The sequence below is a fragment of the Ailuropoda melanoleuca genome, unplaced genomic scaffold (genome assembly GCF_002007445.2).
Source record: "Ailuropoda melanoleuca isolate Jingjing unplaced genomic scaffold, ASM200744v2 unplaced-scaffold7480, whole genome shotgun sequence".
NCBI classification, from domain to species: domain Eukaryota; kingdom Metazoa; phylum Chordata; class Mammalia; order Carnivora; family Ursidae; genus Ailuropoda; species Ailuropoda melanoleuca.
Window position 1 is genome coordinate 1,347,944 of NW_023250281.1, and position 17,876 is coordinate 1,365,819.

Here is a 17,876-nt window from a genome sequence, read left to right on the forward strand (position 1 = left end):
CTGCAACATGGACGGCACTGGAGGAGATAATGCTAAGTGAAATAAGTCAATCAGAGAAAGGCAATTATCATTTGATTTCTCTCATCTATGGAACATAGGAATTAGGATGATCGGTAGGGGAAGAAAGGGATAAAGAAAAGGGGGGTAATCAGAAGGGGGAATGAAACATGAGAGACTATGGACTATGNAGAAAGGGATAAAGAAAAGGGGGGTAATCAGAAGGGGGAATGAAACATGAGAGACTATGGACTATGAGAAACAAACTGAAGACTTCAGAGGGGAGGGGGTGGGGGGAATGGGATAGACTGGTGATGGGTAGTAAGGAGGGCACATATTGCATGGTGCACTGGGTGTTATATGCAATTAATGAAGCATTGAACTTTGCATCGGAATCCGGGAATGTACTGTATGGTGATTAACATAATATAATTTAAAAAATCATTAATAAAAAATAAATAAATGTGTGATATTTAAAAATAAATTGAAGGAAATAGGGACACCTGGGTGGCTCTGTGGATTAAGCATCTGCCTTCAGCTCACGTGATGATCCTGGGGTCCTGGGATGGAGCTCTATGTTAGGCTCCAAGCTCAACGGAGAGTCTGCTTCTCCCTCTCCCACTTCCCCTCCCCTTGCTCATGGTCTCTCTCTTTCTCTCAAAGAAATGAATAAAATCTTTAAAAAAATTGAAGAAAATAATAGTTATGTAGGATATATACAAGAAAATATATAAACTATTATTTTAAGCTAATCCATATTTTATTTCATTTTTCTTAAATTAATCATTATTTTAAATTCTTGGAACATTCACAGAGATTGTCTTACTTTAGGCCAAAGAATGATGCAAACATTAAACATTTTGTTTACAAGGTAGTGAAATTTATTGCTAAATTACATCAAATCATGAAACAGAACATTATAGATTGATGATGATGATGATGAAAATAGATGATGATAGATAGATAGATAGATGATAGATAGATAGATGATAGATAGATAGATGATAGATAGATGATAGGTAGATAGATGATAGATAGATAGATAAATAGATAGATAGATAGATAGATAGATAATGGAGAGATAAACAGACTTATTCTTTTACACATACTCTAAAGAGGTAAGTGTTACATGAGCTGGAAAAGGAAGCCATGTCAACAGAGCCTATGACAGAACTCATTTTTTTCTATCATCTATCATCTATCTATCTATGTATCTATCTATCTATCTATCATCAATCATCTATCTATCATCTATCTCTCTATCATCTATCTATCATCTATTTATCTCTCATCTATCTATCATCTATCTATTATCTATCATCTATCTATCTAAAATCTATCCTGTATCTATCTATTTATCTATTTATTTAGTTTTGACTCATTTCCTTTAGTAGAGACTAGGCAGTCCTCAGTACCCACAGTGGCTGGACAGGGAAATACATTGTTCTTGCAATTTGATTTCCTGTCCATTCTACCACTGACCAAAGCTTCACCTGAAATCAGGGGAGCATACTCCTTAGGGCCTCCCAACTGGGAAAGAGAAGTAAGGAAGGAGAAGAATAATTATTGAAAATAAATAAATAAACATCCAACACAGAACAAAAATCCCGCCCAAATACATACACAAGATATTAGATTTGTATTTGTCTGTAGACAGTGTGGAAGTGGAGTGAATGAAAGAGGAAAGAGTCCTGAGGGTGACTATCAACCCTTACAGGGAGAAGGCAATTAATCTTTAGTATAAAATATTGGAATATTATTGTGAACCTATTTAAGACTATTTGATAATGGTTAACTTTTTTCCTTATTTTTGGAACATAAACAGAGTAACCCAGTAATGGAAAACTGGTATAATTTTGTTTTAAGTTTCTTAAGATGTGTGAAAAATACATGCACATGTGTGCCCCACCCACACACACATAGAGTTAGTAATATAGGTTGGTTTAGTTTTAGAATTAAATTTTAGATATACTTGTGGCAAACTGAGATTTAGCAAATCGCTTGTTATCTTAATTTTGTTTTTGAGTACGAAGAGATATTAATGTTTAAACTATGGGGTTGTTTTAGATTGAAAGTAACTGTGTATATATTAATAAATTTACACAAAACTTGTCCTAAAATATATTTACAGCAAATACCTAGTTAAAAGCTTACATTGTAGAGAGCCTTGGTGGCCCATTCAATTTAGTGGCTGCCTTTGGCTCAGGTCATGATCCCAGGCTCATAGGTTGTACACCAGGTGGGGCTCCTTGCTCAGCCTGGAGTCTGCAACTCCCTCTCCTTCTGCCCATTCCCTCTGCTCCTTCACACTGTTTCTCTCTCTCAAATAAATAAATAAATAAAATATTAAATAAAAAAATAAATAATAAATCTTATACTGTGTTTCCCCTCAGTTAATTACCTAAATATAAAATGGCTTCATGTATGAAAAGAAATTCAATATTTTTTCATAATAATAGTTTTATTATATTATGTTAGTCACCATACAGTACATCCCTGGTTTTTGATGTAAAGATCTATGATTCATTAGTTGCATATAACACCCAGTGCACCATGTAATACGTGCCCTTCTTACTACCCATCACCAGCCTATTCCATTCCCCCACTCCCCTCCCCTCTGAAGCCCTCAGTTTGTTTCTCAGAGTCCATAGTCTCCCATGCTTCATTCCCCCTTCTGATTACCCCCCCTTCTTTATCTCTTTCTTCTCCTACCTATCTTCCTGGTTCTAATGCTCCATAGATGAGAGAAACCATATGATAATTGTCTTCTGCTGCTTGACTTATTTCACTTAGCATTATCTCCTCCAGTGCCATCCATGTTGCAGCAAATGTTGAAAAGTCATTTCCCATTTGTTACTATTTATAAAAGCCATCTCATCAGAGGCATGAGACATTTGTATGAATTCATGTTAGATCTTGCAGCCCATTCCAAGCCAACACCACATGCAGGAAAGATAAATCTGACCCAGATGAATCTGTTCCGTATACCTGACTCCCCATATTATGAGCAGTACTGTGGTTGCTGTCCTAAGGCATTATAGTTTGATGTGTTTTTTACACAGAATGAGATAAGTTAAATCAAAGCTAAGCAGGAGAAACATACACTTAACCTAATGCATTATAATATTGTTATCATTTTGCAATATGGAAATTCATGTTATAATTTTAATATATGAAATGAAATCCAGTGTGAAAAGCAATAAAATGAGTAATGATCAGTGTTTCATCATTTAAATTAATTTCAAAAAAGCTACAATCATAAACTTCTAAGCACTAACATTTTAATCTTAAACATAGCAATTAAAACTTGTTTAAAAATACAAGGACACATTGTGAATAACCTAGTGTTAACATATACTTTAACATGTCTTCCTGTAAAAACAGACAAAATAATTTTAAATGTGTGATATTTAAAAATAAACTGAAGAAAACAGGGGCACCTGGGTGACTCAGTAGATTAAGCATCTGCCTTCAGCTCATGTGATGATCCTGGGGTCCTGGGATGGAGCTCTATGTTAGGCTTCGAGCTCAATTGGGAGTCTTCTTCTCTCTCTCTCTGTCTCTGCCCCTTCCCCTTGCTCATGCACTCTCTCACTCAAATAAATAAATAAAATCTTTAAAAAATTGAAGAAAATAGTAGTTATGTAGGATATAGAAAAGAAAAATATATAAACTATTATTTTAAACTAATCAATATTTTATTTCATTTTTCTTAAATTAATCATTATTTTAAATTCTTGGAACATTCACAGAGATTGTCTTACTTTAGGCCTAAGAATGATATAAACATCCAACATTTTGTTTACAAGGTAGTCAAATTTATTGATACAATACATCAAACCATGAAACAGAACGTTATAGATTGATTATGATGATGAAGATAGATGATAGATGTTAAATAGACAATAAATAGATGATAGATAGATAGTTGGATAGTTTGATAGATGATTTTTTGATATAGATATAAATGATAGATGGGTAATGGAGAGAATGATATAGATATAAATTTTAGATAAAAAATGGAGAGACAAACAGACTTACTGTGTGATACATACCATGAAGAAAAAAGAGCTACATGACCTGCAAAATGAATCCATGTCAACAGAGCCTTAGAAAGAACTCATTTCATTTATCTATCATCTATCTTCTATCAATCAATCTATCATCTATCTCTCTGTCATCTATCTATTATCTATCTATATCTATCTATCATCTATCTATCTATCATCTATCTATCTATCATCTATCTTCTATATCACCTATCTATCTATTTGTTGATTTATTTAGTTTGGACTCATTTCCTTTAGTAGAGACTAGGCAGTCCTCAGTACCCACAGTGGCTTACAGGGAATTTGCAATTTGATTTTCCGTCTATTCTACCACAGACCAAAACTACACCTGAAATCAGGGTAACATACTCCTTAGGGTCTCCAACTGGGAAAGAGAGGTAAAGAAAGAGGAGAATAATTATGGAAAATAAATAAATAAATAAATAAATAAATAAATATTCAACAAAATAGAACAAAAATCCTCCCCCCCCAAAAAAAAGACATTAGAGTTGTATTTGTCTCTAGACAGTGTGGAAGTGGAGTGGGTGAAAGAGGAAAGAGCACTGGTGGTGACTATCAAACCTTCCAGGAGAAAGCAATTAAATTTTAGTATAAACTATTGGAGTAGTATTTTGAACATATTGAAGACAACTTGATAATCCTGAACCTTTTTTTTTAATTTTTGGAATGTAACTATAGCAACCCATTAGTGGAAAACTGGCATACTTTTTTAAATTTCTTAAGATGTGTGAAAAATATATGCACATGTGTACCTACACACACTCACACACATAGAGTCAATAGAATAGGTTGAATTTCTTTTAGAATTAAATTTTTGATATAATTGTGACAAACTACCTTAGATTTCGCAAATTACTTGTTATCTTAATTGTGTTTTCTGGTGACAAACAGAGTTATTAATGTATGAACTACACTGTTGTTTAGTGATTGAAAGTAACTGCGTATATATTAATAAATTTACAGAAATCTTGTCCCAAAATATATTTTCAGCAAACACCTAGTTAAAATCTTATATTGTGTGATGCTTTGGTTGCCCAGTCAGTTAAGTGGCTGCCTTTGGCTCAGGTCATGATGCCAGGGTTATAGGAGGTAGCCCCAGGTGGGGCTCCTTGCTGAGCCAGGAGTCTGCTTCTCCTTCTTCCTCTGCCCCCTCCCCTCTACTCCTTCACTCTGTCTCTCTCTCTCAAATAATAAATAAAATTTTAAATAAATAAATAAATAAATAAATAAATCTATCTTATGTTTCCTCTCAGTTATTTTCCTAAATATACAATGGCTTTATATATTAAAAGAACTTCAGTATTTAAAATTCTTACATGAGTTTTAACATAATTGCTTCTTATTACTTGACTACAGCTTCCCTTTTAATCTCTTCTGATGAGAAGAATTTAATAATTAAATTTTAATAATGTTTATATACATAAGTGAGCTTTATAAAGAACCAACACGTTTTATATTGCAAGGAGTAAAGGATGATTACTGATTCAAATGTAACAGGCAAGAAAAGTCATCAAGTAAAATTTGATATATGCTGTAGTAATATTTCCATATGGGCCATACAGATCCATAGAAACAACATTCAACACAGCTTTGGTCATCAGGACAGGCTCCTTTTGAAGGGGTTTTGAAGGACAATCATAAGTTAGGCAATGCAATTGTACAAGGAACAAAACAGACAGAAGAGGAGACAAAGTTTGAAAGGTTGTGGAGATTTGAGATAAAGCAGATGTTTCAGAGAGAAATTTGCATAACAGAGAAATGGTCAGGTCACAAGGTCCTAGCAATTAAGTTTATTTTTCTTCTTGAAATTTATGAAGGGACAGTGAGTAATTTAAGTGAGAAGTTGATGCTCATAGGTGCATTTTAAATATGTCATTGCTTTAGGCAAATGACAACATTTAGAGTGGAAAGAAGCGTGCCCTGAAGATATGATGGTTATGAGGTTACTGCAGCAAATTAAGTTCATAATGCAAAGGACAAGTAAGAACTAGGAAGATCGGTAGGGGAAGAAAGGGATAAAGAAAGGGGGGAAATCAGAAGGGGGAATGAAGCATGAGACTATGGACTCTGAGAAACAAACTGAGGGCTTCAGAGGGGAGGGGGTGGGGGAATGGGATAGACTGGTGATGGGTAGTAAGGAGGGCAAGTATTGCATGGTGCAAGTATTGCATGGTGCACTGGGTGTTACACAACTAATGAATCATCGAACTTTGCATAAGAAACCAGGGATGTACTGTATGGTGACTAACATAATATAATAAAAAAACATTAAAAAAAAAGGACAAGTGTTGAACAGGTGGACTCAAGGCACTTTCATTAAGCCTTTGCATTTATTTGAATTATTAATCAAGTTCTCACATATATTTAGCTTTCTGTGAGTTTATTTTCATTTTATTTCAACCTAGGTATTTGAGATGACATATTGTAAATGAGGTAAAAGTGTTAAGTCATTTGAAAAGACAGGTTTGAAAGATTGTTTCCTTTGCAATAAATATTCCATTTCAATTTTAACTCTATTTTGAAAATGTGTAAATGTTTAGCTTCATCAATATTAACACTCTTTACTTCCTACAGAAAAGTAGGCAGCCATTATGTATGACAAAAAAGTAAAGGATGACAAGCATTGCCAAAATTGAAGTAGTATGAGGAGGTCCATATGGATTTTGTTTCCTAAGAGAAGTCTGAAAGAGAGCATGCCCTTCTGTAATTAGAGTCAAGAGATTTAATTCTCTGTGGAGGAAAATGACTTAAGGTTTATGATAATATGAAATAGATCCATCTTTATAAACGTGGGTTCTTTGGATCATCCAAACAGCTCCTACTGATTGTTTTCTAAAAGAAGAAACATTCAGATGTAGCTCAGAGTCAGAGAGAGATTGTCATAATCCAGAGTACAGAGATCCTAGATTTTATTTGGTGAATCTCTGACTTGATCAATAACTGTGAGTATAACTACTAAACAAACTCTTCTTTTTAAAAAAATATTACCCTCTCTATTGACTTTTAGTACCACTGGTGGTAAAAAAATGAGATAATGTGGGGGGCGCCTGGGTGGCACAGCGGTTAAGCATCTGCCTTCGGCTCAGGGCGTGATCCCGGCATTCTGGGATCAACCCCCCACATCAGGCTCCTCTGCTATGAGCCTGCTTCTTCCTTTCCCACTCCACCTGCTTGTGTTCCCTCTCTTGCTGGCTGTTTCTATCTCTGTCAAATAAATAATAAATAAAAAAATCTTTAAAAAAAAGAATGTTAAAAAATTAAATTAAAAAAATAAAATAAAAAATGAGGTAAAGTGTATGAAAAGGTAACACTATGTAGGATAAGCAAGTATAAACATTCCTTGGCCTGATTATTAAAATTTTTATACTATATTATATTATATATTATATATGCTTTTTTATAAGTTTACCATATTGTGTGTTTTTCATAACATCATGGGAATGCTATCATTGTATCACACATCTAGGCTCTTTCTCCTTCATTCTAATGATGAGGGAGAATAGAAATAGGTTACTTCTCCTTAGTGATTACATGATGTTTAATTTGTTAAAAATATTTGCTGAAGCCTTTATGATAAACACAGATATCTTCTGGTTGGAAACATGTACCACAAATGGCCTCACAGAAACAAACACATAAGAAATGACCTTAATATACTGCTTTAAAACATACTAATGAAAATTAAGACTTGAAAAAATTCTTAGATACCACCTAGTGTAAATTTTCAGATTAAAAATTACTGGGAGAAGTGGTTTGAGCCAAAACAGAACCCAGTTTCTTTATGTATGTCCCAAATACTTCAGAAAATACACCAACTAATAAAGTTCTTTGAATCAGCACTATAAAAGTGAAAAAGAAAACAAAACAAAACAAAAAACCAAGAATTCAATGAAGTTTGATTTACTTAAATTGCACAACATGTGAAACCCTCTAATATTTGAAAATATACCATGTGCTGGGAAGTGTGAATGGAAATCTATTTGCTTGTCTGTTTTCATGAATTTTTATTTAAATTCTAGTTAGTTAACATACACTGTAATATTAGTTTCAAGTGTACAATACATTGTTTCAACACTTCCGAAGAACATCCAGTGCTTATCACAGTAAGTGCACTCCTTTTTTTTTAATTTTAAAATGATGATGATGATGATGATGATGATGATAATGATTTTGAAAAAGTGCACTCCTTAATACCCAAACCTGTTTAACCAATTATCCCCCAAGTGAATCACCCTGGTAACCATCAGTTTGTTCTCTATATTTAAGGGTCTATTTCTTCATTTCTCTCTCTCTCACTCAGACACACACACACACACACACACACACACACACACACACACACAAATCCAGAGAGAAGGGCTGGAACAGTAGAGTTGGGCATGCTCTCTAATTTGTCCCCCCCAGATCTTTCCACTAGGTTCATGATTTATGTTGTCTCTCCTCTCATTTTCATTAATATTCCAAAGTATAGTCATCCATGCCTCTGTGTTTAATCTTATGTTTTAAAATTTCTTTTTTTTAATTTTTAGCTCTATTTTTAGCATTCATTTTCCTTTTATATCTCCACTCATACATACACTTAATTTTCCTCTCATTAAATCATTTTTATTCAAAATATCCTTTAAAAAATCAACCTGGAACTTCTCTGTTATGTATCAACAATTGACTTGAAAACATAAAGACCAACATGCTTTAGCTAGAATGTTAAGATTTTTCAATTTCATATAAATAAATGAGACTCTCAGTCTCATTTTATTTTTTTTAATTTTTAATTTCTTTTTAAAAGCATTTTTCTTAAATTCAATTTAGTTAACATATAATGTATTATTAGTTTCAGGGGTAGAATTTAGTGATTCATCAGTTGCAGATAACACCCAGTGCTCATTACATCAAGTGCCCTCCTTAATGCCCTCACCCAATTATCCCTTCTCCCCAACCACTGCCTTCCAGCAACCCTCCGTTTGTTTCCTGTAGTTCAACATTTCTATGGCTTGCTTCCTTGTTTTTATCTCATTTTATTTTATTTTTCCTTCCCTCCTCTATGTTTATCTTTTTGTTTCTTAAATTCCACATATGAGAGAAATCATACAATATTTGTCTTTGACTGACTTATTTTGGTTAGCATAATAAACTCTATTTCCATCCATCTTATTGCAAATGGTGAGATTTAACACTTTTTGATGGCTGAATAATACCCCATACTTACTCTCATTTTAAAAATAACAAATAAGGGTCACCTGGGTGGCTCAGTTTGTTAAGAGTCTGCCTTCAGTTCAGGTCATGATCCTGGAGTCTTGTAATCAATCCCAGAGTCAGGCTGCCTGTGGGAGCCACCTTCTCCCTCTCTTTCCCTGCTCATGCTCTCTCTATCTGTCCCTTTCTCAAATAAATAATTAAATAAAACATTTAAAAAACAACAAATAAGAAGCTGACAGTTCTTTATATTGATTACATTGGGAATAAAAATATACTAGCTAATTTTGTTTTAGTTTTATATACTCTTGTTACAGAAAATTTGGATTCCCTCAACAAATATTCATCATTAAAATACGTGAAATTACCTAGCACATATTGGTCATACAAGTAAAAGAATTAGTGACATAAGGATGAGTTATTCATGGATTTCAATATTTGGCATATCTCATTCTTTTTTTATGATAATTTTTATGATGTTATGTTAGTCACTATACAGTACATCCCATGTTTTTGATGTAGTGTTCCATGATTCATTACCAGCATATAACACCCAGTGCACCATGCAATACGTGCCCTCCTTAATACCCATCACCAGCTATCCCATTCCCCCATATCTCATTCTTTAAGACACTCTTTACACCCAAATGTTAGAAATGGGAATTAAAATTTTCTCTTGATATATTAGCATAACATTTTAGGTCTGTGAAAAAAAAATAAAGCCATGTCATTTTTGTGTGTCATTAAAACAAAGTTCTCTACTTAGTTTGCTTCCTTTGAAGAGTGCTATTATTAATTTTAATTGACAGAAATTCATTGAGTATATCAACACATAATCAGGATATTTCCTGGGAAAATTTCAGCAGGAAAAATTATTTCAAATAACTGCCCCCAAAGAGAGCATTATGATAGGCATAGACCACTTAACATTAATATGTATGTTATAGAGAGGTCCTCAGGAATCTCCTCTGTTCTTGGAAGTATATTTTATTTTATTTGAGGTATATAATTACACATCTAACTTGTGTATATGAAATAGAAACAACTTGATATATCAGCACTTATGCCATGAGTCACTCAGGTGTCCAAAATAAAAATGCATAATTGGGTTTCTCAACAATTTAATTGAATTCCATGTAATATATTTGAAATTGCTATTTTCTTAGAATGTTTCTGAATGTACTGAAAGGTAGATATTAAGGATAGATACACTGATAAATAAACTTTAGTAGATATTTGGTATCAAAAAGCATTATATGAATTAGACAAAATTTGGATTTTTTTTTTACTTTGTATTTATTTATTTGAAAGAGAGAGAGAACAAGTGGGAGGAGGGCAGAGGGAGAGGGAGAAGCAGGCTTCCTGCTGAGCAGGTAGCCCAAGGCAGATCTCAATCTGAGGTCCATGGAATCATGACCTGAGCTGAAGGCAGCTGCTTAACTGATTGAACCACCCAGGAGACCCAAAAATTTAGATTTTTTAAGCTAAATTAAAAAAAAAAATAAGACCATGCGAATATTAGGAAAAATACATTATTTCAAATTGGAAGTCTGGAAGTCCAAAAAAATTTTGGTAACACTGACATATCAGGCCGAGCGAAATGGTGGAGCATGCTTTGGATTGACATTTGTTTGCTGTATAATTTGAAACTCCAGGAAAATATCTATATAGTAAGATATTTTAGAGATAGGTCAAAATAAATGAGGTCTAGAAAGCATAATCAATAACCTTTGAGAAATTGATGGATAATTATATTTCTAACCAGTCTTTCACTTCTCTACTGTCACCTCCTAAGCTTTACACTGGCTCCCCTATATGCTCCAGGTATACCCTTCCTGGTCACCATGTTTGGAGTTTAACTGACCCAAGCAATCATACTTCAGTAAATGTGAGACTTTCTCAATGATAAATTATTTCATGCCACTGAACATCTTTATGCTACAAATTAAAATGCTTCCTTAATAATTGCTTAATTAAAAACAAATTTGATCTTGGGATGTACTGTATGGTTACTAACATAACATAATAAAAATAGTTATAAAAAAAGCAAACAAATTTGAAGCAAATTTAATCTGGCCACTTAGGATCACATTACTCCTACATCTCCAGGCTCCAATAATTAATTAATTAATTAATTAAATGCTTTCCTTATAACACACAAGTACGTCTATTGTTCTGCCCCTTGAACTGTAAAGGGTTGGGTATTTTATACATTCAGCCCTTTACCCATTGTGGTGAAGCATACCTCATTAGTTCAAAAATGCCACATTGAAGTGAAGCTTTTAAAGATCTCAAAAAGAGGTTCCCTCTTGTTCCCCAGAAGTTTGTATCATGCAACTTAATAATGTTTTGTTATAGCAGGGAAAAATAAAATTCTAGAAACAAATACATAAATAAAGAGCTCCCCTCCCCATATAGTTTAAGAAAAGCAAAATTGTTCTCAAAAGGTGAGTGAATACTCTGGACTTCCATAGGAAATATTTTAAAGGGTGTTTAGATTAATTAAGATAAAACACAAGACTTTGAGAACATAAAGTAAAAACATACTGTATTAAACTCTTATCTAAATTAATGTCTACAGGTGTAATGATAGTGATACCATACAGACTTTCACTGTGCTAGTGCCAGAAAATGGGGAAGGGGCAGAATGTTACAGGGGATTATTACAACACAAATTCAGTAGTTATTTAGGAAAACACCAACCTGGAGACATGGTAGAACAAAGGCAAAACGAGGTCAATGAGGAATTTCTTGTGATCACGGAAGGGCATCAAATTCAGGAATATGTATATTTAATTATTTTCCTTCTAGGTTCTCTATTGACTGTCTGCCTGTAGGTACATTGGCTGACTCGTGAGCTTCACATTTATTATCTGGGGGATAAAGAAAATACTATTAGAGTGGTTGCCTGTGATGTTTGGAAGGAAATAACTGGAAATCACTGAACAAAGTCACAGAACTATTTGTGACCAGATGGGAGATAACTAAAGTTTGGAAAGAAGGTCTTGTGCATGCATTAAATGCAGTTCCCATTAGAGTGATTGTCATGGTTTACATTTGAAAACTAAATTAATAAATAATATTGTGGTTTTCCTAGGTCTTCCAGGTAAGGCAAATTTTCCAGAATGCTGTGGAGAAACCAGACCTTAAGCTCTGACTTCATCCTGCTAGGAATCTTTGACCACAGCTCCACCCACACCTTCCTCTTTTCTCTGGTCTTGGGCATCTTCACAGTGGCGTTCATGGGAAACACTGCTATGATTCTCCTAATTTACCTGGACACCCAGCTTCACACACCCATGTACTTCCTCCTCAGCCAACTCTCCCTCATGGACCTCATGCTCATCTGCACCACAGTACCCAGGATGGCCTTCAACTACTTCTCTGGCAGGAAGTTCATCTCTCTGGCAGGTTGTGGAGCCCAGATATTCTTCTATGCGTCTCTGCTTGGAGCTGAATGTTTCCTGTTGGCTATCATGGCCTATGACCGTTATGTGGCTATATGCCACCCACTTCGATACACCATCCTCATGAACCAGAAGCTCTGTGCCCTCATGACTGTTGCTTCCTGGATCTTGGGCTCTCTTGATGGTGTTATTGTGCTTGTAGAAATACTGTCACTCTCTTACTGCAACTCTCTGGAAATTCGTCACTTTTTCTGTGATGTTGCTGCCCTTTTCCCTCTATCTTGCACAGACACCTCTGCTTTTGAGAGACTGCTCATCATCTGCTGTGTTGTGATGCTAATATTACCAGTCTCCGTGATCATTATTTCCTATTCACATGTCCTTCGTGCTGTCATCCGCATGAGCTCTACAGAAAGTCGCCGCAAAGCCTTCACCACCTGCTCCTCCCACCTGTCTGTGGTCGGACTCTACTATGGTGCTGTTATGTTCATGTACATGAGACCAGCTTCTATCCATTCACCAGAGCAGGACAAGATAGTATCTGCCTTCTATACCATCCTCACCCCCATGCTGAACCCACTCATCTATAGTCTCCGCAACAAAGAGGTATCCAGGGGACTTCAGAAACTACTGAGAAAAGGAAAGTAAGTGTAATTTTTTTCAAAATATTTGAGTGCCCACTCAGGTCAATACTCCTTCAAGGAAGCTGGAATCCCTTGGCCATCCTCTTCTTCCTAGTTTGTCTTTTCTCCACTTTTCCCCAATTTTAAAATAGCTTTATTTCATTTAATATATAAATATCATGTGTAAATTAAGCTGTTTTTGGCAATTAATAAAGGCTGTTTTACTCCCAAAGAATTTCCATTTTATTGGTATTTGTGAGTCATGAGTACTTGACTTTAGCATACCTGCCTTTGAACAAAGGTATAAATCTTATGGTTCTTTGCTTTATTCAAGGAAAAAAGGTTGCAGTCGAACCACTGCATTTGTTGAGTGCCTCTTTGTTTAAGGATTACTTAACTGGGAGTACATAAATATTACCCCTCCTTGAAACTGGGTATTGACAGTTTTATTCCTAACTCATTACATAATTACTAACCATTTACAAGTGGGGATTTAGTTTCAAAACTTTCTCCAATCAAGTCTAATGTCTAAGCAAAATAGCTCTTAGAAAGTCCTACATAATTTTTCACCTTCAATTTAAAATCAGATATGTTAACAAATCCAATTAAAATAACTTTGCAAAAAAATAATGCTTTGGCTACCCTACCTTCTTCTTATCATGATTTGTCTTTTTACTCATTCATTGTTATACTGCTAACTAGAATCTACCTGAAAAAATTAGCAAACACTCAGTTCTTGGGATTATTAACTATTATTCTTGTAATACAGTTCTGAAACGTGAGTCCTTATATAGTATCTGACAAAACTAATAAACATTTTCTTGAAGAGAATTCATAGTCTCTAATTCTATGTCAGTTCCATTATTCCATGGAGTTTCTGCAGTTTGATGTAGCCAAACTGTTTTAATTTTTTGCAGTTTGTATACCTGAAAAACCTACATCTTTAAAAATTGGAGGTAAACATTGCCTGTTTCATGGATACTATCTTGATTTTTGTTGATATAATTTAAATCCCGTCTTTTGTAGTATGTTATTTCTCTATAAAAACATTTGTTTTATAAAAACAGACTTTATGCTTTAATAACCTGCACGATGGGTTATAATCTGTTGCATCCTTTTTTTTTTTTACCAAAATAGCAATATTTTGGACAAGTAGAAAATTCTCAATAAGTTTATACACTTGGTAATATCTAGGAAATCATTATCTATTTTTTTTAAGATTTATTTATTTGACAGAGAGAGACAGCCAGCAAGAGAGGGAACACAAGCAGGTGGAGTGGGAGAGGAAGAAGCAGGCTTTCAGCAGAGAAGCCTGATGCGGGGCTCATTCCCAGAACGCTGGGATCACACCCTGAGCCGAAGGCAGACGATTAATGACTGAGCCACCCAGGCGCCCCAAGGAAACCACTATCTAATCCAAGGTCAAAATTTTTATGTTTTCTTTTGAGAGTCTTATAACTTAGTTCTTATATTTATGTCTTTAATTCATTTGAATTTTTTGATATGGTGTGAGGTAGGGATACCAATTCATTATTTTGCCAGTTGTCACAGCACCATTAGTTGAAGAAACAGTGATTTCCATATTCAATAGTTTTTTTGCCCTTGTTGAAACTGGTTGATGATTGATTGATTGATTGATTGATTGATTTTAAACCTATTTTATGGATCTACATATCTACCCTTATGCTAATAATGCAATACCTTGATTACTGTAACCTCATTAAGTTAGAAGTCAGGAAGTGTGACTGCTCTCTTATTCTTAGTCACAATTATTTTAGGTATGCTGGGAGTCTGGGATTTAATTTTAGGATCAGGTTTTCAATTTCTGAGAATAAGAGAATAAGAGAAAAATCTTGGATTTTTATTGAGATAAGACAGCATCTATTTATGTATTTGGGGAGAATTTGCACATTAACAATAATAAGTCTTACAAATAATACATATAGGATATTTTTAAAATTACTTTATTAAGCAGTTCTTTCATTTTGGGGGGAGTTTATAAGAGTACAAATTTTTCATTTATGAAGTTTATGGCTAAGTGCTTTCTTCTTTTCGATACTATTATAAATAGACCCTCTAATTCAATTTTCTTATTGTTCATTGGTGGTATCAGTTTGCTAGTTTGACATGCAGATAATTGCATTTGTTGAAATTTACTTCCTATGTTTGATTATATTTCTTCCTCCTTTTATGAAATTTCTATATTGTAATAGAAATCTTTGTGAAGATGATCTCTTTCATGATTAAGTCAATAAGTACTCCTCAATGTTTACTTCCAAATCTATATGTTTATGGTTTGTGTCCATGAAGTTATTTGACAGGTACTCCTAGGTTTTCTGCCTTTGGGATAAGTTGGAATATCATGTCCTCCTTTTGCAGACATAGTTATGGTTTTCTTCTTTCTTTTTTTTAATTATTGATTCTTTATTTTTTATTTTTTCTATTTTTTATAATTCACATGTACTATTATTATTATTATTTGATGTAGTGCTCCATGATTCATTGCATGCGTATAACACCCAGTGCTCCATGCAATACATGCCCTCCTTGATACCCATCACCAGTCTAAGCCATCCCCCCACCACTCTCCCCTCTGAAATGATAAGTTGGTTTCCCAGTGTCCATAGTCTTCCATGGTTCATTTCCCCCTCTGATTTCCCTCCCTTCATTTTTCCCTTCCTTCTTTTAATGTCCTCCATGCTATTCCTTATATTCCACAAATAAGTGAAACCATATGATAACTGTCTTTCTCTGCTTGACTTATTTCACTTAACATAATCTCCTCCAGTTCCATCCACGTTGATGCAAATGGCTGGTATTCGTCTTTTCTGATGGCTGAGTAATATTCCATTGTATATATGGATGACATCTTCTTATCCATTTATCTGTTTAAGGGCATCATGGCTTCTTCCACTGTTTGGCTATTGTGGACATTCTTGCTATGAACATTGGGGTTCATGTGCCCCTTCTGTTCACTACATCTCTATCTTTGGGGTAAATGCCCAGAAGTGCAATTGCTGAGCCACAGGGTAGTTATATTTTTAACTTTTTGAGGAAGATACACACTGTTTTCTAAGGTGGCTGTACCAACTTGTATTCCCACCAACAGTGTAAGAGGGTTCCCCTTTTTCACACCCTCTCCAACAGTTGTTGTTTCCTACCTTGTTAATTTTTGCCATTCTAACTGGCGTAATGTGGTATCTCAATGTGGTTTTGATTTGAATTTCCCTAATGGCTAATGATATTGATCATTTTTTCATGTGTATGTTAGCCATTTGGATGTCTGTTCATGTCTTCTGCCCACTTTTTGACTTGATTATTTGTTTTTTTAGTGTTGAGTTTGAGAAGTTTTTCATAGATCTTGGATACCAACCCTTTATCTGTAGTGTCATATGCACATATCTTCTCCCATTCCATGGGGTTCTCTTGAAAAATTTACTTTGAAGCATAATCCTGAAGTAATTCCAAAAATATTTAGCTTGTTTCCACCTCAAACTTGACCTAATTGCATTGTCTATGAAAAAAAATCAGACTTCACTATTTGTTTCTCTTTTGAATGTTACATAATATGGCAACCATTCTGCATTCCAATGTTCACAACTCAGCTTTGCCACTGGATATGTAATCAGGGGCAAAATAAATATAACTTCTCTGTTCTATATCTATAGCTGTCCAATAACTAAAAATGATAGTAACAATAGCTGTGAGAATTAATGAGTTTACATATTTGTGGTACTTAGAACAGTTTCTTGCACATAAGTACTTTGCAAGAATGAAGTTTTTAATAGTATCAGGCCTAAAATATATTCACATTGTGTTTTATATATTTATGTGAAGACACACACAGTTACATACATATGTATTTATTAATTTTGTTTTATTCACACACACATAAGCTTTAAAAATATATATGTAGTTTTTTTTTTAATCATGTTCTGTTAGCCAGCGTATAGTACATTGCAAGTTTTTGATACACTGTTCAGGGGCTCCTGGGTGGCACAGCGGTTAAGTGTCTGCCTTCGGCTCAGGGCGTGATCCCGGCATTATGGGATCGAGCCCCACATCAGGCTCCTCTGCTATGAGCCTGCTTCTTCCTCTCCCGCTCCCCCTGCTTGTGTTCCCTCTCTCTCTGGCTGTTGCTATCTCTGTCGAATAAGTAAATAAAATCTTAAAAAAAAAAAATCCTTTCTGATGGCTGAGTAATATTCCCTTGTATATAGGGAACACATCTTCTTTATCCATTTGTCTGTTGAAGGGCATCTCGGTCCTTCCACAGTTTGGCTATTGTGGACATTGCTGCTATGAACACTGGGGTGCATATGGCCCTTCTTTTCACTACATTTGTATCTTTGAGTTAAATACCCAGTAGTGTAACCACTGGCTCATATTGTAGCTCTAATTTAACATCTTGTGGAACATTCCATACTGTTTTCCAGAGTAACTGTACAGGCTTGCATTCCCACCAGCAGTATAAGAGGGTTCTCCTTCCTCCATGTCCTTGCCAACACTTGTTGTTTCCTGTCTTGTTAATTCTGGCCATCCTAACTGGTGTAAGCTAGTATCTCATTGTGGTTTTCATTTGTATT

The 17,876-nt window shown here is 34.6% G+C and overlaps 1 protein-coding gene across 1 annotated transcript; it reads left to right on the top strand.

The window, feature by feature from the left end:
- The first annotated feature begins 12,385 nt into the window (after positions 1–12,385).
- LOC100468540 (olfactory receptor 2M4) lies at positions 12,386–13,315 on the top strand. Its single transcript, XM_002929677.2, has one exon. It carries the CDS (start codon positions 12,386–12,388, stop codon positions 13,313–13,315), a length of 930 nt encoding a protein of 309 aa, XP_002929723.2.
- The last annotated feature ends 4,561 nt before the right edge of the window (positions 13,316–17,876 follow it).